This window comes from Mastigoproctus giganteus, chromosome 13 (genome assembly GCF_048544385.1).
Source record: "Mastigoproctus giganteus isolate SK-2022 chromosome 13, ASM4854438v1, whole genome shotgun sequence".
NCBI classification, from domain to species: Eukaryota; Metazoa; Arthropoda; class Arachnida; order Uropygi; family Thelyphonidae; genus Mastigoproctus; species Mastigoproctus giganteus.
Genome location: NC_143587.1, coordinates 7,568,645 through 7,591,299, shown reverse-complemented (window position 1 = coordinate 7,591,299; position 22,655 = coordinate 7,568,645). Strand labels below are relative to the sequence as shown.

The window sequence follows — 22,655 nt, the reverse complement described above, 5'->3', positions numbered from 1 at the left end:
GGAGTTTACAATAAATCAATCAATACAAACATTAATCATATTTAGCAGTCACAGGCTTGAACTCCAGTCCACTCAAAGAGCACGTGCTACTGTGCTCCTCCTCCTGACCGCTCGGCTACATCAGGCCTACTTGTTGGTTTTCTGTACATTCCTAAATACAGACAAATTTTTACTTGGTATGACTTTTGAATTTATCATTCTCCCAGAGTTATAGTGTAACTGCACCCAGCAGGTACAGCTGTACCTCGTTTGTTCTACTTTTCATCTTATAGTAATGATAACACAGGAAACTGATTACTATTGAAACTTAGAATTATATGTTTGTTGATAGTTCAAGTTATTTATAACTCTCCATGCAATCTAATGATTATTAATGGTTTTCAACAGTTATAAACTAGATCTTTTTGAAAGATTCATTTGGAATATTCATTATTATTTTTAAAAGATATTTCTTGGCTAAATGCCTAAGATTATGTATGAAGAAGTTTTAATGCATAATTTTAATTATATCTCATATTGTGAATGCCTTCACAATGAATTGCCATGTTATTGCACTACCTTGAATAAGTAATGCTTCACCTATGGAGAACACTAATGTTACTTATTCTCGGTAGACACCACCACCCAGACGGCACCATTTTGAAGCTTACTGGCTTCTCATCACTGGGTGGGCAGGTACCTTGTTGTTGCAATAGTGACAACCTAGTTATGAAGTATAACTCCACAATATGAGAGATGCCTGATGGTGTGTGGTTTAATGCACCCTCCCAAGTACTGACCGGGCCTAACGCTGCTTAACTTCGGTGATCGGACGAGAACCGGTGTATTCAGCCTAGTATGATAGTTGGCTGTGTGGTTTAATCTAAAATATATTTCTTGGCTAAATGCCTAAGAGTATGAAGGAGTTTACTTATGCATGAGTGATGCACACACATCATTTCTACTACCAAGGTAGTTTTTAATGCATCATTTTAATCACCCAAACAGAAAAATAACTTTTTAAATTAATCCTGTTATGTTCATTTGTAATCTAGACATTTTACAGAAATTCGAGTTTTGAGAATAAAGAAAAACAATGAAAACATTAGAAAATAAGTAAAGCTTATTTGGATGAAGGCAAAACAGAGGAGTAGAGGGGAATGACTTATAATTATTTGTAATTTGTCACGAAAATCTGCAGTAACAAGTTTGTGAATTCACTGGACATTTTTTGTGTTTATGACAGTTTACACCAAAATAACAAGGTCAATCTATAATAAAAGCAGTCAAACATGCTTATTATTTCTATTTTGGATGCCATTATCTTATGTTTATTATCCATATTTTGGATGCCACTTTGGAAAATCAAGACAGAAGTTAGGCACTACAAATCGTAGTAACAGTAGTGGAAAACGATGCAAGAAAGCAAGCTTATATAGATAGCATCGGCCAACACACACACACACACACACACACACACACACACACACACACACACACACACACACACACACACACACACACACACACACACACACACACACACACACACAAAAAAAGAATGTCTAGTTCTTCCTTGAATTTACTGGAACCATTCACTTCTGCAACAACAGATGGAAGCCTATTCTAACAATCAACTACCAGTTGGCTGGAGGCAAACATCCACACATCTATCCTGCAACCATCCTTCCTCAACTTAAATTTATATCCCCTTACATGTATAGTCTCAGCAAGAGGAAGAATGCCACTCACATTCAGCTTACTTTACTCAATCCATTCAAAGCCTTAAACATCAATAAGGCTTTGAATGGATTGAGTAAAGTAATTTTTCATGAACCCCAGTTTGATGTGAAGTGGTTGAAGCAAAACTTTATTTGGATCTACTAACAATAATCAGCTATTTCTGTGATTTTATGTGGTTCGGAAGGATAAAAGTTTGGAAAAAATGGGGATCCCTTGAACGCTATGTTCTTCATTCCAGGTGTTAATGATTTTCGTTGAGGCCAACTCCTCTTCTTATAGTTGGACGACCTTGGAACGACTGTGTCACCTGTTAATTTATATTTATCCCATGCAAATTTTCTTCTCTGCCACATGATCTCTCATATCTCATTAGTTCATCTGACATCCATTTAGGCATAAACTTTGAACAATATTTCTTAGTTGGCATGAAAAGCCTAGTAGCTTCCAAGATTAATTCTTAAAATGCTTCCCATTTAGAATTTTCTGTTGGTAACATCAGTTGGTCCCACTGTATAGAATTTAAAAACTGTCTCAGACCACTGTAGTCACTTTTACGAAAGAAAAACCCTTCCCTTTACCCCTGATGGTAGTTACCTCTTTAAGAAAATCCCACGTCAGCACATTGTGATCACTGCCTCCTAGTGGTTCCTTTATCTGCAGATTCTTAATGTAGTGATTCTTCATGCATTAAGAATCTGCAGATAAAGGGTATTATCAAGAGTATTACAAGATCAAGAGTATTACTCCCTCTGGTTGCCTCCCGAACATGCTGCGGTAGAAAATAATAATCCAATAAACCCACAAAAGCCTTGCTAGTGTGTGAGTGACCAACCCATATGTCCCAATCAATATCTGGGAAATTAAAATCCTCCATTATAAGACAATCTGATTTACTGGCCCATTTTATTTCTCTGTACAGGTGTTCATTATACTTATCAGAGTCATTAGGCCTCTAACACACTATTACTCTCACTACCTTCTAATAGAAGGTACCAACAGAAGTAACAGTCTGTGACATGATTTGTCGGCTCCCTCCATATCACGGGCACTGCGAAAGGCAACAACCATCCCCTTCAATTCACCCATGCATTGAGGTTTGATGAACAGGTAGTGCATATGTATGGAACCCAGTTCTTGTCCAGGTCACCTACTTTACACCCAAAGAAGTAGGCCATTTTTATGGCTCGAGTTAAGGGATGCATTCTTGAAGCTAAAGTAACTTCTCCACATGTGTAACAGAAGTCATTCGCACAATTACAAGGCATATTAATCTTACACGACACAAATACTGCGCGAAAAAAAGTAGGAATCTCATAGAGAACAATCTTTAACTGAGAACAAATCATCACCCATTACTTAGCCGTATTCGAGGATTACTGAAATAGAGTTGAAGACACATTTGAGGCAACAACAATTTATCAATGATGCAGAGTATGGCGATAGTTCCCGATCATGTGATAAGAGTGTGGTGGTACTGAAACTGTGGTGTTGCCATGCATTTTGCCAAGAGCCATAGGGTGATAATGTAGAGTAACTCGCTAATATGAGACCCCAACTGTAATTTGAAAACAAGAGCCAATCGACAAATTTTAATGTAATTTTCATGTTCAGCAGCATAAAATTAGTCAAGATTTTTGTTTTCGTAACATTACATCAGTGGTTTTCAACCAGGGTGCTGCAACAACATTCCAGGAGTGCCACGAAATTTGGGTTTAAGTTACTTAAACTTATTATTTTTTAATTTATATGTTTATTTCATTATAAAAAGGTGTACAGAATCTTTTTAATTTTGTGGTGATCTATAATTGATGTTTACTTAGTACCTCTATATAAAGAATGAAATTATATACTGTATATATATAATTTGTATTATGAAATGTCATTTTTATAATTATATTATTGTAATAACTATCATATAACACACACACACACACACACACACACACACACACACACACACACACACACACACACACACACACACACACACACACACACACATATTGAGAAAATTGAGTAGGGGTGCTGCAAAATAAAATAAATTACTCAGAGGTAATTTATTTTATTTTGTGTTATTTAATTTTATTTTGTAATTTATTAAAATAAATTACAAAATAAAATTAATTACATTGCCATTATGAAAAAAGGTTGAAAACCACTGCATTACATGTTGGTCAGTATTACTGTCAAACATCATATCAGAATTTTTTAAAAAAATGCTAAAAATTGCAAAAAATTGTAAACAAATTAAAAAGAACTTAAAACTCACTATTATTTCTTTTATGTAATATTATCTTCTTCATGTATTTTTGTCTGGTCTTCTACATATATTTTTGTCTGGTCTTCTACATATATTTTTGTCTGATCTTCTACATCTATTTTTGTCCACTGTTGTCCAATTTTGGCTTCTGTAAGCCAAACTGGACAACAATGGCTGATGTGTGATTTCCTTCCCCCTCTGATTTTAAAATCTATTTTCACATTTCCATCTGTTATAAACTGTGTCTACAATTACTTGGAAGCACAGATGAGGGACGGCAGCACTACTAGAAGACAATTCATACATAAATGAGCACATTATTTGTAAAACATGCACATACATACTCCTTGGGATCTACATAGGAAAAACATATATATATATATATATACATACTCTGGAACATTTTCCTCCAAGAGGGTCTCTAGAAACATACCTTTAAGTACAAGACATTTTCAGAAAGAAATTTACAATGAAATGTCTATCTACCTTGTTAAATCTGCCATTATTAATCAAAGTAATAAATTTAGTCTTCTACCTCAAATATCCATATTCACTCTTTTTTTATATGACTGATGCAGTATAAGCTTCCTTATACAGCATCAGTCCAAACTGCTTCCTTGCATCATTTTGCTGCTACTAATATTTCTCATACTTTAATCCCAACTCGTTCTTTTTCACAACACTTGAATCGTACTCAATTAATTATTCAAGATGTCGATCTTTGATCCTTTAAAAAAACAAATACACATATTAACCTGAATATTAGTTGTTTTGAAATTAAGAAAAACTGGAACCTGCACAAATATAACTCACCTCTACAATAATGCCTGTGTGATCCTGAATGTCTATGACAACCACACCCTGAGAAGTTGCTCTTCCAGTACTAAGCTTCTTCCAACCTTGTTTCAAAGCCTCCTTTTGTAACCACTCAAAAGCCTAAAACATATAAGAATTAAATTTTTCTTATAATACTGGTTTTTAAAAACAAATAAGAGATTTCTCTTTAATTTTTATCTTTTTTGTTATATGAAAACCCCAAAACACGAAGGGTATTAGAACCAATAGTACTTAGTACTGTGCATGGATTGAAAGCAGAGAAGATGAAAGTAGATATAGACTTGAATTTCTGTAAACTGTAATTTTCAGGAAATACATGTAAAGGAAAATAATTCCAGAAAATGGAAGGTGAATGGCTAAATCAGGAAGAAGAAACGTGTTCTGTGCATTTGAAGTTGTACAGTAAGTAGAAGTTGACCGGTTGCGGCACATGTTTGAACTGATTTGGGAGAGAGGGGTGGGGGGGTTTAAATAACACAATTCAGAAGAACAATGCCCGTGGAAATATCTATTCAATGCCTCCTGTGGTCTTCCATCAAAAGGATGTCAGAAGGATTTTGACGAATCTTGATGCTAAGAAAGCTCCAGGTCCTGATGGTTGTTGTTGTTGTTATTTGGTTTTTAGGAGCATTAGCAACTAAGGCCATATTGCTCCGGTGCGGTGGTCATTCCCTGACCTTTCCGCATCCTCCGTATTTGGTGGTGACGGGCTCGAACCCCGGTCTAATCAAGAAGCGTGTGCTACGCACTGCTGCTCCTTCCCACCTGGCTACGGAGGCGCCTGGTCCTGATGGTATTTCTCCACTTGTTCTCAAAACCTGTGCTCCTGAACTTACTCCTATTCTTTGCCGCCTTTTTTCACTTTCTTATTCCAAAGGTGTTTTTCCTTCTGCTTGGAAATTTGCTCATATCCAGCCAGTTCCTAAAAAGGGTGATAAATCCCTCCCATCCAATTATTGTCCCATTGCAATTACTTCTACTCTTCTAAAGTAATGGAGAAATCAATTAACCACCAACTCTATTTTTTTTTTTTTTTGGCTGATGCTGCATAAGCTTGCTTTCTTGCATCAAATGCCTCTACTAATGCTAATGCTAACTCTTAAACTACCTAGAAACCTTCCGTCTGATCAACAATCGCCAGTATGGATTCTGCCAGTGTCGATCCACTGGTGATGTTCTGGCTTACGTTATCCATTTATGGACTAATTCAATGGAAAGGTTCGGTGAAACACAAGTAGTTGCTCTTTCCATTTTTCACTTTCCATTTTGAGAAACCTTGTCCTGCTCAATCAGCTTCAACTTCTCGAAAATCTGCTACCAATTCCTTAAATGCCGATCTTCAGGTAATTATCCAGGGCAAAGACAACTTAGTTGATTTCAACCCTTCTAAAACTCAGTCTTGTCTTATATCTCGCAAAAAGGATTCTTCTGCTCCTATGCTTATCTTTAGTGACACTCCGATTTCTAGGCAAAATGATATATCTCTTTTGGGAATTACTCTGACTTCTAATCTCTCTTGGCACAAGCACATTACAAATATTGCTTCCTCTGCATCTAAAAAACTTGGTTTTCTCTTTCGCTCTCAGCATTACTTTTCTTCCAAACAGCTGCTCACTCTGTATAAATCACAAATCTGCCCTGCCATGGAATATTGTTCCCACATCTGGGGTGGTGCCCCCAAAACCTCTCTCAGGCTTCTTGATTCCATTCAGAAGAGGGCAGTTAGGTTAATTAATGATTCATCTCTGACAGAGTCTCTCCACTCGCTGTCTCACAGACGTACTGTTTCTGCTGCATGCCTCTTCTACAGATACTTCCATGGGCACTGTTCTTCTGAATTGGTTTCTATAATTCCCGCTCTCTCTTTCAAAACAGTCCAAACTTGTGCCGCCACCAGCCAACATCCATTTACTGTCCAACTTCAAACTCACAGAACCAACTTTTCATCTTCCTCGTTTATTCATTCAACTGCCGTTTTCTGGAACAACCTTCCTTCATACGTATTTCCTGAAAATTACAGTCTACAGAAGTTCAAGTTCAATGTCAACAAATATCTTCTTTCGTCATCTAAACCTCCGACCCAAGCACGGTACTAAGTACTATAGGTTCTAATACCTCTTGTGGCAGAAGCAGAATGTCTATGAAACAAGTTGTGGAGAGACTTTGTAAGAGATGGGTCATTAATTAACCTAACTGCCCTCTTTGGAATGGAGTCTAGATGGCTGGGAGCATCATCCCCAGTGGGAACAATACTCCATGTACACAGGATCTGAGATTTGTACAGAGTGAGCAGCTGTTTAGAAGGCAAAAAAAAAAAAAAAAACACCAAGAGCAAAAGAGAAAACCTGGTCTTTTATACTGGATTTTTATGCCAAGAGAGATTAGAAGTTAGGGTAATCCCTAATAGAGATGTGTGATCTTGTCCAGAAATCTCGAAGATGAGAATAAGAGTAGAAGAATCCTTTTTTAGTGAGATATAGAACAGTAATGAGTTTTAGGATTGAAATTAACTAAGTTATCATTTTGGCAGTGGATATTCAATAATTTGAAGCTGTTTGTGCAGGGCAAGGTTTCACAAACTGGAAGATGAAATGCAATGCGCCATCATCAGCAAAACTATGGATAGGATTTACAATCATCAATATACAAGAGGAAAATAGTAGGAGAAAGAACTGAACCTTGGGGAAACAGAATTAGTGGAGAAGTTAGATGACAGATAGCCTTCTACTATCACCTGCAGTGAGCAGTGAAAGAAAAAAATTAATACCCAATTTAAAAAAAAAAAAAAAAAAAAAAAGAGTTAATCCATAAGATGGATGCTTATTTAGAAGACCTGTATGATACACATGTTCAGAAGCCTTTTAAATGTCAAGAGCAACTTCCTGAGTATCACCAAACTTTTCTACTGAATTTGTCTATAAATGGATACATAAGCCAAACCAGCACCAGTGGAATGACAGACAGAATCCATATTGTGGATCATTGATTAGATGAAAGGTTTCAAGATAGTTCAGGAGTTGATGGTTAATGGATTTCTCTACTACTTTAGAAAGAGTAGAAGTGCAATGGGATGTTAACCGGACAGGAGAGATTTGTCACCCTTTTAGGAACTGGCTGGATATGAATAAATTTCCAAACACAAAGAGATACAAGGTTTTAGGCGATGTAATGCAAAAATTTGCACTGTATAAAAGCAATTTTCATTTTTTATGTTGTCCATGGTCAAAACCAGTGCTCCGAGGTTATCTGTTATTTATATATGTGAAAAAATATAAGTAGTACTAACCCTCCCATCTCTTCCATTATTCAATATGATTGATGTCTTTTAAGGTTAGAATGGACATTTTAGCAAGATCAAGACTTCCTTACATTTCAAAGATACAGCTCTAAAAATGGTATGCAAGCCAGCCACTAGTTAGCTGAGCAGAGTGGACATATTGGTAATTCTCTATGAGGCTTCCAGATAAGGTAGTGTATAATCTCGCTGCCTCTAATGTGCAAGATAGTGACTGGAGAGAGTCCGAGTAGTGTGTATGAGGGAGGGAGGGAGGGCACTGTCGAGGCCATGTTATGTCAAGGAGCTGAGTACATTCTTACCATGTGTACACCATATCCGAGAATTCCATTACTTCATACAGCATGTGTCCCCACCACCTTTTCTTACTACTGAATGCATCATAAATTGTCAAACTAATAGAACAAACTTATTTGTGAAAAGATCTAAACCTCTCAAACACTTCCCCATTCATTTTACAAACATACGTTGTCTCAGTTCCAATCTCAATAATTAGCATTAGCATTAGTTGAGCCAAATGATGCAAGAAAGCAAGCTTATATAGCATCAATCAAAAAAAAAAAAAAAAACCCCTTCCCATTCCGCCCATCTGGTCACTCCAAATGATTGTCTAGTTCAGCCTTTAATTTATTTAAGCTATCAATTTCCACAACAACAGAAGGAAGCCTGCTGATAATGTCCATTTCCACTTACAGTCAGCCAAATCCCATGTACTCTTTCTGACAGAATCCTAATTATCAGTTGATTCACCACTACCCATCTCGTTTGTCCAAATTATTCGCTGTATGTTCTTTCACTTCAATTATGTCCCTGTGACATTCCCCGTCAGAGGCTTAGTAATTCAGAATCTCCTCTTTCCGATCTTTATTGGCTTAAAAATCTCTCTACCACATTCTGTCAAATTCATCTGTTGCCTCTATTATTCTCCCAACTCCACTAATCACTTGTAACTTTTTTGACTTCCTCTCTTTGAAATCTGACTTTCTCCATCCAGTAATATAATTTTCCTTGATAATTTTAATGTTCACAACTCCAGCTGCTTCCATTTTCTAGTCATACGCACCCAGCTGGTTGAGATACTGAGGCTTTTGCAACTACTAATGACCTCGCACAGATTGTTCATTTACCTACCAGAATACCAGACAATCCTGACCATGCAGTCAACATGCTTGAACTTTTTCTCACAAACCTTCTTTACTCTCAGTAATAACTGAGAGTAAAGTGGAGGAGAAATTGTTGAAGATAAACACAAGAAAGGCACCTGGGGTGGATGGAATCTATCCAGTTATATTAAAGGAGGCAGCAATGGAAGTAAGCAAACCCTTAGCCATAATTATGAGAGCTTCCTTGGACACAGGGGAGGTACCCATGGACTGGAGATGTGCAAATGTGACCCCAATTCACAAAGGAGGATCAAAGGCTGACACAAGTAATTATAGACCTGTGAGTTTAACTTCTGTTCCCAGAAAATTAATGGAGGCACTGGTTAAAGAAGCACTGCAGGATCATCTAGACAAGACTTCAGTTATAGCTCAGACACAGCATGGTTTTGTTAAGGGGAAGTCTTGCCTGACCAATTTGATTGTATACTATGATGCAGTCACAAAAGAACTGGATGCAGGGAATAACTTTGATATTATATACTTGGATCTTAGAAAGGCTTTTGATACTGTTGCACATGGAAGACTGCTGCACAAATTGGAGCAGTGTGGCATTGGAGGCAAATTGCTGCTATGGATAAAGGGGTGGTTGAGGGGGAGAAGACAGAGAGTGGTAATCAATGAACACTGTCGTCGTGGACTAATGTTATTAATGGAGTCCCTCAGGGCTCAGTGTTGGGTCCATTATTGTTTTCTGTATTTATAAATGATATTGATGATGGTATATCAAGCTTAATGTCCAAGTTTGCAGACGATACAAAGGTTGGCAGGGTTGTCAAGGACACTACTGACACTATGCTGCTGCAACAGGATCTGGAAAGTTTGAGCAGATGGGCTGAGAGGTGGCAAATGAAGTTTAACATTGACAAATGTAAAGTACTACATATGGGAAACAGCAACCCCAGAGCAACGTATCAACTCTGTGGTACTACACTAACAGTGGTAGAGAATGAAAGGGACCTGGGGGTCGTTGTGCAGGCAGATATGAAGTTCTCTGAGCAGTGCAGACGGGCTGCAAGAGTAGCTCACGGTGTATTGTCAATGATATATATCAATTTTTCTAGCAGGGATAAGGAGGTGATTATTCCCTTGTATAAGGCAATGGTCAGGCCACACCTAGAGTACTGTATACAGGCCTGGAGATCTCATTTCAAGAAGGATGTAGAACTGCTGGAACGAGTACAGAGAAGGGCAACAAGATTAGTGAATGGAACAAAGGGGTGCTCTTACGAAGAAAGGCTTATGTTTTGCGAATTACAGTGTCTGGAGACTAGGCAGCAGCGAGGTGATCTGATAGAGGTGTACAAAGCCTTGAATGGTTTGAGCATGCTGAATGCTGATGGGATTCTTCCTCTTGTTCAGAATAATCACCTGAGAGGGCATAAATTCAAATTGAGGAAAGACAAATGTAGGATAGATGTGCGGAAATTTGCCTTTAGCCAGCGGGTGGTTGGTAGGTGGAACAGACTTCCATCCCTTGTCGTGGAAGTTGATAGCCTAAATAAGTTTAAGGCTCGGCTGGACAGGTATTTCGAACGAACAGAGGGGTGAAGTGGAAGTGGTTATTTTTTATTTATTTATTTTACTTCAATTTTTTTGGCTGATGCTGCATAAGCTTGCTTTCTTGCATCAAATGCCTCTACTAATGCTAATGCTAAAGTACATGGTCAAGATGAGTGGTCCTCTAGGTACCTCATATAACAACTTGGCGATGGTGTCTTCTTTAATGGAGCCTTTCTTTCATGGCCATTCTCAACCTTGTGCTGTTTGGCATTACAAGAATGCAAAACTGGATGACCAAGATTTCTTTTCTTCTTTTCCTTGGTTGGATTACTATTTCAAATCTTCTAATGTCAATATTCTCAGATCATGTCAGTGAAATTATTCCTGTAGGGATGAAATCCTTTATTCTACACTCCACCAAAAATCACGTCCTTTAACTAAACCTTGGTTTTCCAATAAATCTGCAAAGTCTACTCAAGAGAAGAATGTTGCATATCGCAATTGGCTTGTATCTAAATCTCTAGGTTCATTTTCTGCTTACACCAAAGCTCCTTACAATTGTACAGCAATTATTAATCAATCCAAACTAATTTCGAACAGGCTGAGTAGAAAAATTTCTTCTTGTCATATGGTATTCGAGCATTCTGGTCTCTTGCCAAAGCTACTGGCCACAACTTTTGCCCATATCTATTCCCATCTCTCTTAAAACCAAATGGTTCTATTGCCACTTCAGCCAAGGATAAATCTGACCTGCTAGCATCCTACTTTTCTTCTAACTCATGTATTGACGATCTTGGTAAACTACGACCTACCATTCCCAGTACAATCTGACTACCATCAGAGGTAAAGGGAAGGGTTTTTGCTTTCGTAAAGGCGACTATGATGGTCTGAGACAGTATTTAAATTCTATACAGTGGGACCAACTGATGATGTTACCAACAGCAAATTCAAAATGGGAAGCATTCAAGGAACTAATCTTAGAAGCTACCAGGCTTTACATACCAACCAAGAAATATTGTTCAAGGTTCAGGCCTAAATGGTTGTCAGATGAACTAATGAGACATATGGCAGAGAAAAAAAATGCATGGGATACATACAAATTAATGGGTGACATGGAAGCCTATGATAGATATAAGTTGGTCTGTAACCAAGTCACAAAGGAGATTAGGCAGACAAAGGCAGATTATGAGAAATACTTGGCAAAGGACGCAAAGAAAAACAGAAAAGAGTTCTTTACCTATTTAAACTCAAGAAGGAAAGGGATGAATCAGATTGGTCCACTGGATGTTGATGGTTCAACAGTTGAGGATCCAGCTCAGGTGGCTAACAATCTAAACGAGTATTTTGCATCTACATTCACACATGAGGAGTTATTCAGGAAGGGGAATGTCGTAGGTGAAGTAAACATTGGCAGTGAGCTAGATTATTTTCTACTAACTGAGAGGAAAGTGGAGGAGAAATTGTTGAGGATAAACATAAAAAAGGCACCCGGGGTGGATGGGATCTATCCAGTTATATTAAAGGAGGCAGCAAAGGAAGTAAGCAAATCCCTAGCCATAATTATGAGAGCTTCTTTGGACTCAGGGGAGGTACCCATGGACTGGAGATGTGCAAATGTAACCCCAATTCACAAAGGAGGATCAAAGGCTGACACAAGTAATTATAGACTTGTTAGTTTAACTTTGGTTTTCCAGGAAAATTAATGGAGGCACTGGTTAAAGAAGCACTGCAGGATCATCTGGACAAGAATTCAGTTATAGCTCAGACACAGCATGGTTTTGTTAAGGGCAGGTCTTGTCTGACCAATTTGATTGGATACTATGATGTAGTCACAAAAGAACTGGATGCAGGGAATAACTTTGATATTATATATTTGGATCTTAGAAAGGCTTTTGATACTGTTGCGCATGGAAGACTGCTGCACAAATTGGAGAAGTGTGGCATTGGAGGCAAATTGCTGCTATGGATAAAGGGGTGGTTGAGGGGAAGAAGACAGAGAGTGGTAATCAATGGACACTGCTCATCGTGGACTAATGTTATTAGTGGAGTCCCTCAGGGTTCAGTGTTGGGTCCATTGTTGTTTTCTGTATTTATAAATGATATTGATGATGGTGTATCAGGCTTAATGTCCAAGTTTGCAGATGATACCAAGGTTGGCAGGGTTGTTAAGGACACTACTGATACTATGCTGCTGCAACAGGATCTGGAAAGGTTGAGCAGATGGGCTGAGAGGTGGCAAATGAAGTTTAACATCGACAAATGTAAAGTACTACATATGGGAAACAGTAACCCCAGATCAACGTATCAACTCTGTGGTACTACGCTGACAGTGGTAGAGAATGAAAAGGACCTGGGGGTAATTGTGCAGGGAGATGTGAAGTTCTCTGAGCAGTGCAGACGAGCTGCAAGAGTAGCACATGGTGTCTTGTCAATGATATACAGGAATTTTTCTAGCAGGGACAGGGATGTGATTATTCCCTTGTATAAGGCATTGGTCAGGCCACACCTTGAGTACTGTATATAGGTCTGGAGGCCTCATTTCAAGAAGGATGTAGAGCTGCTGGAACGAGTACAGAGAAGGGCAACAAGATTAGTGAATGGAACAAAGGGTTGCTCTTACGAAGAAAGGCTTAAGTTTTGCAAATTACATAGCCTGGAGACTAGGCATCGGCGAGGTGATCTGATAGAGGTGTATAAGGCTTTGAATGGCTTGAGCATGCTCAATGCCGATGGGATTCTTCCTCTTGCTCAGAATAATCACCTGAGAGGGCATAAATTCAAATTGAGGAAGGACGGATGTCGGATAGATGTGCGGAAATTTGCCTTTAGCCAGCGGGCAGTTGGTTTGTGGAATAGACTCCCATCGCTTATTGTTGAAGTTGATAGCCTAAACAAATTTAAGGCTCAGCTTGACAGGTATTTCGAACGAATGGAGGGGTGAAATGGGAGTAGTGGTTTTTTTTTTTTTTTTTTTGGCTGATGCTGAATAAGCTTGCTTTCTTGCATCATATGCCTCTACTAATGCTAATGCAATCCATTCAATGCCTCTTGTGGTCTTCCATCAAAAGGATGTCAGAATGATTTTGAAAAATCTTGATGCTAAGAAAGCTCCAGGTCCTGATGGTATTTCTCCATTTGTTCTCAAAACCTGTGCTCCTGAGCTTACTCCTGTTCTATGTGAACTTTTTTAAATTTCTTATTCCAAAGGTGTTTTTACTTCTACTTGGAAATTTGCACATATCCAGCCATTTCCTTCCTAAAAAGTTTGCAAATCCCTTCAATCCAGTTATCGTCCCATTGCACTTACTTCTACTCTTTCTAAAGTAATGGAGAAATCAATTGACTGCCAATTCTTAAACTATCTAGAAGCCTTTCATCTGATCAATGATCACTAGTATGGATTCCATCAGTGTCAATCCACTGGTGATATTCTATCATACGTTATCCATCTATGGACAAATTCAATGGAAAAGTTTTGTGAAACTCAAGCACTAGATCTTGACAGTTCAGAGGCTTTTGTTCATGTTTGGTATAAAGGTCATCTAAATAAGCTTCCATCTTATGGTTTGCCAACTGTTTTTTGTAATTGGGTATCCAGTTTTCTCCCTGACCGCTCACTGTGGTAATGGTAGATGGCTCTTCTTTTAACTTCTCCACTAATGCTGGTTCGGTTCTTTCTCTCACTCTTTTCCTCTTGTACATTAATGACCTTCTTCCACTGACCGGAAATTCTATCCGTAGTTTTGCTGATAATAGTACACTGCATTCCACCTTCCAGTTTGCAAAACCTTGCCCTGCACAAATAACTTCAAACTTCTCAAATAGTCACTACTAATTCCTTAAATGTTGATCTCCAGGTAATTCTCCAGTGGGACAAAGATAACTTAGTTGATTTCAATCTTTCTAAAACTCAGTCTGTCTTATATCTCGCAAAAGTGATTCTTCTTCTGCTCGTCTAAGATAATCTGCAATCTGAAAATAATCTTAAGAAATTAAAGGCAGATTACACTTCATGCAGGTTTAAGTGCTCATTATTTCACTAATTTCCAGCATTTAGTCAGCGTATTCATAAATTTGGACTTTTTTTTTTTTTTTAACAAATTAATAAGATCCAATATAGTCATAAAGTCATTTAAAATTATAACACAAGCTACAATGAGGGTGCTGAGACATTTCGTTGATGTCGAGAAAAGTCTTCGTTCACATTTGTAATAAATAATTAATGCATATCATATAACAGAAAAGAAAATTACATGTCATCATAAAATATCATGAACCATATTTTAAAATTATTTACTTCCTGAAAATGCATTTAATAAGTGCAATTCATTATGAAAAGTTCAAGCACTGGTATACTTCAAACTGAATTTTAAAAAAAAATCTGAATTTTAGAAAGTTTTCTTTTAGCCAGTTTTCTTTTAACTGGAATAAGTTAGCTCCATAGCTACACTGTTTTAGCTACTCCGTAGATAGCTAAGACTAACAGCTAGGGAAATTCAAAGGTCAGCTGGGTAGTTACCTATGTGAAGAGGGAAAAACTCTGGTTGTTTATTTTTCTTCCTTCTTTTTTACATGTTTTTTATTTGTGATTTATTTTTTATATTTATTATTCTTTTTATTTTGACTAGCGCAGCAAAAGTCTCTAGCTTCCTAGCAGTATATAATGGTTATTCCAACATAATGATCCAGATCCTTATTATTTTAATATACACCAAGTGGTCACTGTCTTTTGATATGTCATGCAAAACCTATTTGCAACTCATGCTTTTTTAACAGTTACAAATTAGAAATAGTTGGTTCTGAGACTATTGCTAAAATAAATATACTGAAGATTGTTAAGCTGTAAATAAAAAATACCACCGAAAAGGAACTATGCCACATTTTGGAATTCTGTATATAAAGTTTTGATTATTTTAATATAGGAACAACTATATGGCTTGTGAAATAAATTAATACATTCAGGATTACATTTGTCTTTTAAGACCAATATAAGATTTCATGTCACAAGTAAATGGTATAGTCTTAATACATGGGATAGAATAAACTTCCTTTACCATAAGCTGTCTGAAGAAACACTACTTTTAAACAACTAACCTCATCAAAAGATTAGTCTGTTATTTTAAATTAAAATACAAGACACCATTTATAGCTTAAAATCCTGCTGACCACAAAATATGCAGAACAGAACAGAACAGTCTCCTCAATTTTTTGATCCCCTTTAATCTTTTGTATCTAAATTATTGAAAATACTTTAGATACAAAAGAATAATGAGAAGACACTGCTTTGTGAAATTTTAATAAGGGAAAAACAATCTTTGTTCCACATTCTAGAAGCAGAAGAATGCCTCTACTTCTAAATCTAAAACAAATATTTTCATGTGGGTTACCTCACATACTAGTAAAAAGAGAATGTAAAATGAAAGAAATTACTTAAGCACAGTAACCATAAACTTACCTTTTCTAAATCATTTCCTTGTTCTTCTAAAGCTTTTTTGCAACCAAGAAGAGGATAACCAGTTCTCTTACGAAGCTCAGCAAGAGCAGATTTCTGATTCAGCATATATCTAGTCCCAGTGTGCAGCATCCGATATATGTTAAGAAACATCTACAAAATATTTATATGTGAATCAAATATTATAATTGTTTATTTAGGTTAACTTAAAATGATCAAAAGAGTCAATTTAATATTAATTTTGGAAAAAACATAAACAACAATACATTGAAAATAAAGTTGCATTTACAAAGATTAACCTTGATTTTTTTTAAACTAAATTCAATGGTTATGAAAAGGAAATAGATTTTTTTTATCTTCTCTAGTATTAGCAAATAATGCAAGAAAGCAAAGCTTATACAGCACCAGCCAAAAAAAAAAACCCCTTCATTTTCCCATTCTTTTAAATAATTTGTTCAAACCTTTACATTTATTCATATCAGGTGGAGGTTTATTACAGCTGATTACTCGTTGGCTGAATACAAATTTCCACAAACACATTCTGCAACAATCCTTTTCAAATTTATGCCTCTCTTTTGTGTTTTGCCTTAGAAAGTGCCATTGGCATTTAATTTACTTAACTCTTTTAAAGATTTATAAATAAATCTTTATAAAGATCAGTTAGGTCACCACAAGAATGCTTACTTTACAGAAACTGCAATTTATACAACCACAGTCTTATTTGGTAAGAATATCCTTTCTGCCCACAACTAATCTTTTTGCTCTTTTCTGCACCCTTACCAACAGCTCTATGTCCTTCCTTAAAAAAAAAAGGTTTCCAAACCTGTACGCAGTATTCTTCATGAGGCCTAACCACTGCCTCATATAACTGGATAATCACTTTTCTGTTCCTGCTAGAAACCTTCTGCCCCTTTGTATCATAAGCAAACCTAGACATCAAACTTGAAAACACCCAGAATACTGTAATACTGTGCCCACATTTGTATTATCAGCAAACTTAGACACCAAACTTGAAATAAGAACATTGATATCATTAATAAATATTACAAACAGTGAGAGGAACCAACACTGATTCCCCATGGAATCCCACTCATCGCATTAATCCACAAACAGTAATGGCCATTTATATCTACTTTTTGTCTCCTAACATCTAACCATCTCTTCATACATAGTAGTAACATATCACTAATGCCACATTGCTCTAATCTAATGTTGTTGTTATTTGGTTTTTAGGAGCATTAGCAACTAAGGCCATATTGCTCCGGGGATATGCGGTGGTCATTCCCTGACCTTTCCGCATCCTCCATATTTGGTCGCTCCAATCTAAACAATCACATGAACATGTGGTACACAAATCTAAGTATATAATGTTAAATTATATACGTAGAATACAAAAAAGATTTGTATTCACCCAGAAGTAGTTGTGATAGAGGGTTGAAACAAATACCACGTATTACACTTTTTCATATAGTCACCAGACAAAATTACACATTTTCCACCTCTCAATACGCTTTCACAAGTCCTCTGACTGTTCTTCAAACAACGACTCAGCAGCAGAAATCACCTCATCATGAGAAACAAAGCATTGTCCACAAAGAAAGGACTTCAAGGCAAGAAAGATGAAGAAATCTGAGGATGCAAGAGGAAGCAAGTGAGGAATGTGCAGAGGCATTATCGTGGAGGAGGAACACACCTTTTGACATATTTTCCTGTCTTTTTTCTTTTATAGCAGTATGCAGCTTTATGAGGAGGTTAGAATAATACTTTGCCAAGACAGTACAGCCCTTTTGAAGGTGACCTGTTAGTATTACACCATACTGATCCCAAAAACTTACAGCATCACCTTGCCAGCACCTGATTGCACCTTTGCCTTTTTTTGGGGGGATGGGGGATAATTCTGCATGCTTCCATTTTTTGACATTTGTTTAGTTTGGGATCATAGTGGTGGACCAAGTTTCATCTAAGGTGACTAGTCATGAAGAAACTTGTCTAGCTTTTCCTAGCACATTGACAACATTTCACGTACACAATATGCCCTTTTTATAAAGGGTCAGAACTCTGGAAACCCAGGCGCCTCCGTAGCCAGGTGGGAAGGAGCAGCAGTGCGTAGCACACGCTTCTTGATTAAACTGGGGTTCGAGCCCGTCACCACCAAATACGGAGGATGCGGAAAAGGTCTGGGAATGACCCCCGCATATCCCGGAGCAATATGGCCTTGGTTGCTAATGCTCCTAAAAAAAAAAAAAAAACCAAAAAAAAAAAAAAACCAATCTGGAAACCAATCTAGGAGACTCTACTCATAAGTAACTATTGATGGGCGATATTTTCCACAGATTCTACACTAATTTGCAGCTCTGCAGCTAGTTCTTTGACATTAATATGACAATCTTCCAGGATTAATACCTCAATTTTTGTAACACTCTCTTCTTTGCACCTATGCCTTTTTTTTTGGGGGATGGAAGATGATTCTGCATGCTTCCATTTTTTGACATTTGTTTAGTTTGGGATCATAGTGGTGGATCCAAGTTTCATCTAAGGTGACTAGTCATGAAAAAACTTGTCTTGCTTTTCCTAGCAAGGAAAAGCAAGCAAAGTTTATGTTACAGCAGTTGCTGGGCATCCTAGCATTTCTTCATCATGAACTGAGGTTCTTCCATATTTGAATTGTTTATGGCAATGTGCAGCAACACTGTAACCTGGCAGTCTTCACCATACACATCAATCGTCTTAGCATTAGTAGAGGCATATGATGCAAGAAAGCAAGCTTATGCAGCATCGGACAAAAAAAAAAAAAAAAAAAAAACTTTAACTTCACTCCTCCTTTCGTTCGAAATACCTGTCCAGCTGAGCCTTAAATTTATTTAGGCTATTCACTTTCACAAAAAGGGATGGAAATCTGTTCCACCAACCAAGTACCCGCTGGCTAAAGGCAAATTTCCGCACATCTATCCTACATCTGTCTTTCCTCAATTTGAATTTATGCCCTCTCAGGTGTTTATTCTGAGCAAGAGGCAAAATCCCATCAGCATTGAGCATGCTCAAACCATTCAAGGCTTTATACACCTCTATCAGATCACCTCGCCGGTGCCTAGTCTCCAGACACTGTAATTTGCAAAACTTAAGCCTTTTTTCGTAAGAGCAACCCTTTGTTCCATTCACTAATCTTGTTGCCCTTCTCTGTACGTGTTCCAGCAGCTCTACATCCTTCTTGAAATGAAGCCTCCAGACCTGTATATAGTACTCAAGGTGTGGCCTGACCATTGCCTTATACAAAGGAAGAATCACCTCCTTATCCCTGCTAGAAAAATTCCTGTATATCATTGATAAGACACCATGAGCTACTCTTGCAGCCCATCTGCACTGCTCAGAGAACTTCATTATCTGCCTGCACAATTACCCCCAGGTCCTTTTCATTCTCTACCACTGTCAGTGTAGTACCACAGAGTTGATACGTTGCCCTGGGTTTGCTGTTTCCCATAAGTAGTACTTTACATTTGTCAATGTTAAACTTCATTTGCCACCTCTCAGCCCATCTGCTCAACCTTTCGAGATCCTGTTGCAGCAGCATAGCTTCAGTAGGGTCCTTAACAACCCTGCCAACCTTTGTATCATCTGCAAACTTGAACATTAAGCTTGATATACCATCATCAATATTTTTTATAAATACAAAAAACAATAATGGACCCAACACTGAACCCTGAGAGACTCCACTAATAAAATTAGTCCACGATGAGCAGTGTCCACTGATTACCACTCTCTGTCTTCTCCCCCTCAACCACCCCTTTATCCATAGCAGCAATTTGCCTCCAATGCCACACTCTTGAATTTGTGCAGCAGTCTTCCATGTGCAACAGTATCAAAAGCCTTTCTAAGTCCAAGTATATAATATCAAAGTTATTCCCTGCATCCAGTTCTTTTGTGACTGCATCATAGTATCCAATCAAATTGGTCAGGCAAGACTTCCCCTTAACAAAACCATGCTGTGTCCGAGCTATAACTGAAGTCTTGTCTAGATGATCCAGCAGTGGCGTCTCCGTGGCCAGGTGGGAAGGAGCAGCAGTGCGTAGCACACGCTTCTTGATTAGACCGGGGTTCGAGCCCGTCACCACCAAATACGGAGAATGCGGGAAGGTCAGGGAATGACCACCGCATATCCCGGAGCAATATGGCCTTAGTTGCTAATGCTCCTAAAAACCAAATAACAAACAAACAAACAAACAGATCCAGCAGTGCTTCTTTAACCAGTGCCTCCATTAATTTTCCTGGAACAGAAGTTAAACTCACAGGTCTATAATTACTTGTGTTAGCCTTTGTTCCTCCTTTGTGAATTGGGGTCACATTTGCACATCTCCAGTCTGTGGGTACCTCCCCTGAGTCCAAGGAAGCTCTCATAATTATGGCTAAGGGTTTGCTTACTTCCTTTGCTGCCTCCTTTAATATAACTGGAGAGATCAAATCCACCCCAGGTGCTTTTCTTGTGTTTATCTTCAACAATTTCTCCTCCACTTTACTCTCAGTTATTACAAGATTATCTAGCTTACTGCCAGAGTTGAATGCACCTCTGGCATTCCCCTCGCTGAATAACTCCTCATGTGTGAATTTAGCTCAGGTAGCTAACAAACTAAATATTCATTTAGTTTGTTAGCTACCTGAGCAGAATCATCAACAGTTGAACCATCGATATCAAGTGGACCAATCTGATTCATCCCCTTCCTTCTAGAGTTTACATAAGTAAAGAACTCTTTGCTGTTTTTCTTTGCATCCCTTGCCAAAGATTTCTCGTAATCTGCCTTCGGCTGCCTAACCTCCTTTGTAACTTGGTTACAGATCAACTTATATCTATCATAGGCTTCTGTGTCACGTGTTAATTTATATGTATCCCATGCATTTTTCTTCTCTGCCATATGTCTCATTAGTTCATCTGACATCCATTTAGGCCTAAACCTTGAAAAATATTTCTTAGTTGGTATGTAAAGCCTAGTAGCTTCCAAGATAAGTTCTTTGAATGCTTCCCATTTTGAATTTGCTGTTGGCAACATCATCAGTTGGTCCCACTGTATAGAATTTAAATACTGTCTCAGACCATCGTAGTGACCTTTACGAAAGCAATAACCCTTCCCTTTACCCCTGATGGTAGTTACCTCTTTGAGTAAATCCTACTTCAGCACACTGTGATCACTGCCACCTAGTGGTTCATTTATCTGCAGATTCTTAATGCATGAAGAATCACTACTGATAATCAAATCAAGAGTATTACTCCCTCTAGTTGCCTCCCGAACATGCTGATGTAGAAAACAATCATCCAATAAATCCACAAAAGCCTTGCTAGTGTGCGAGTGACCAACCCACAATTCCAGTCAATATCTGGGAAATTAAAATCCCCGATTATAAGACTCTCTGATTTACTGGCCCACTCTATTTCCCTGTACAGTTTCTTATTATACTCATCAGAGTCATTAGGCCTATAGCACACTCCTACTCTCAATTTTGATCTCCCAATGCTTATGTCACACCAAACTGACTCGACACTGCACTGTCCAGCGATGTCGACTGGCTTCACTTTCTTGGATTTTATGTGTTTCTTAACTAATAGTATAACCCCTCCTCCCTTCCTATCCTGTCTATCCTTTCTGTAGACGTTGTACTCCCCAAATTACAGTTCCGCATTCCTTATATCTGTGTGACACCACGTCTCTGATATCCCAACAATATCCGCCTTTGGTGCTTTGAGCAATACTTCAAATTCATCAAATTTATTTACCAAACTCCTAGCATTGGTGTACACACAAGTATACATGCACCTATTCTTTATCTTAGCTACCCTGTCTTTGTGGATTGTTTTCAGTATTATCTCTTGCAGAAAAAGAACCGAATTACTGAACTGTATTCCATTTTATCTATTGTGACACCATTTCATTCAACCCTGCAAAGAAAAAAATAATAATAATTGTCAGATAGAAACCAAATATTTGTGTGGTTGCTATAGAGATTTCAAGACTAGATTCAAATTTGGATTCATCTGTCCACAGTACATTTTTACACTCTTCAGTTGTCAAATGTTGGAGGCTCTTAGTCCAAGCCAACCGTTTCTTTCAATTTTCTGGTTTTAATAAAGGTTTTCTTACTGCTACATAATCATGAAGTTCTGCTTGTTTAAGACAAAATTTTACAGTGGATGTAGACATGGGAGTTTCTTTGTTCTACTGAACTTGGCTGATTTCAGGTGCAATAAGTCATCAATTGCACTTAGAAGTCAGTGCAATGCTCTTTTCTCGTGCTCCTGTTGTTACTTGCAGTTGTCCTGATTATTGTTTGTCTTTTAAACTGCCAATCTTCTTGGGTCAAATGGTAGTTGTTACTTCTTTAAATGAAACGTTGTTGTTGTTGTTATTTGGTTTTTAGGAGCATTAGCAACTAAGGCCATAT

The 22,655-nt window shown here is 37.7% G+C and overlaps 1 protein-coding gene across 1 annotated transcript in view; it reads right to left on the bottom strand.

The window, feature by feature from the left end:
• mEFTs (elongation factor Ts, mitochondrial) overlaps window positions 1-22,655 on the bottom strand; it is a 49,556-nt gene that overhangs the window by 16,479 nt on the left and 10,422 nt on the right. The window contains exons 3-4 of the mRNA XM_090387098.1: window positions 16,233-16,382; window positions 4,796-4,918 (exon numbers count right to left, since the gene is read on the bottom strand). Of these exons, the coding sequence (XP_090243224.1) occupies window positions 4,796-4,918; window positions 16,233-16,382 (273 nt within the window). The remainder of the gene's footprint in view (window positions 1-4,795; window positions 4,919-16,232; window positions 16,383-22,655) is intronic.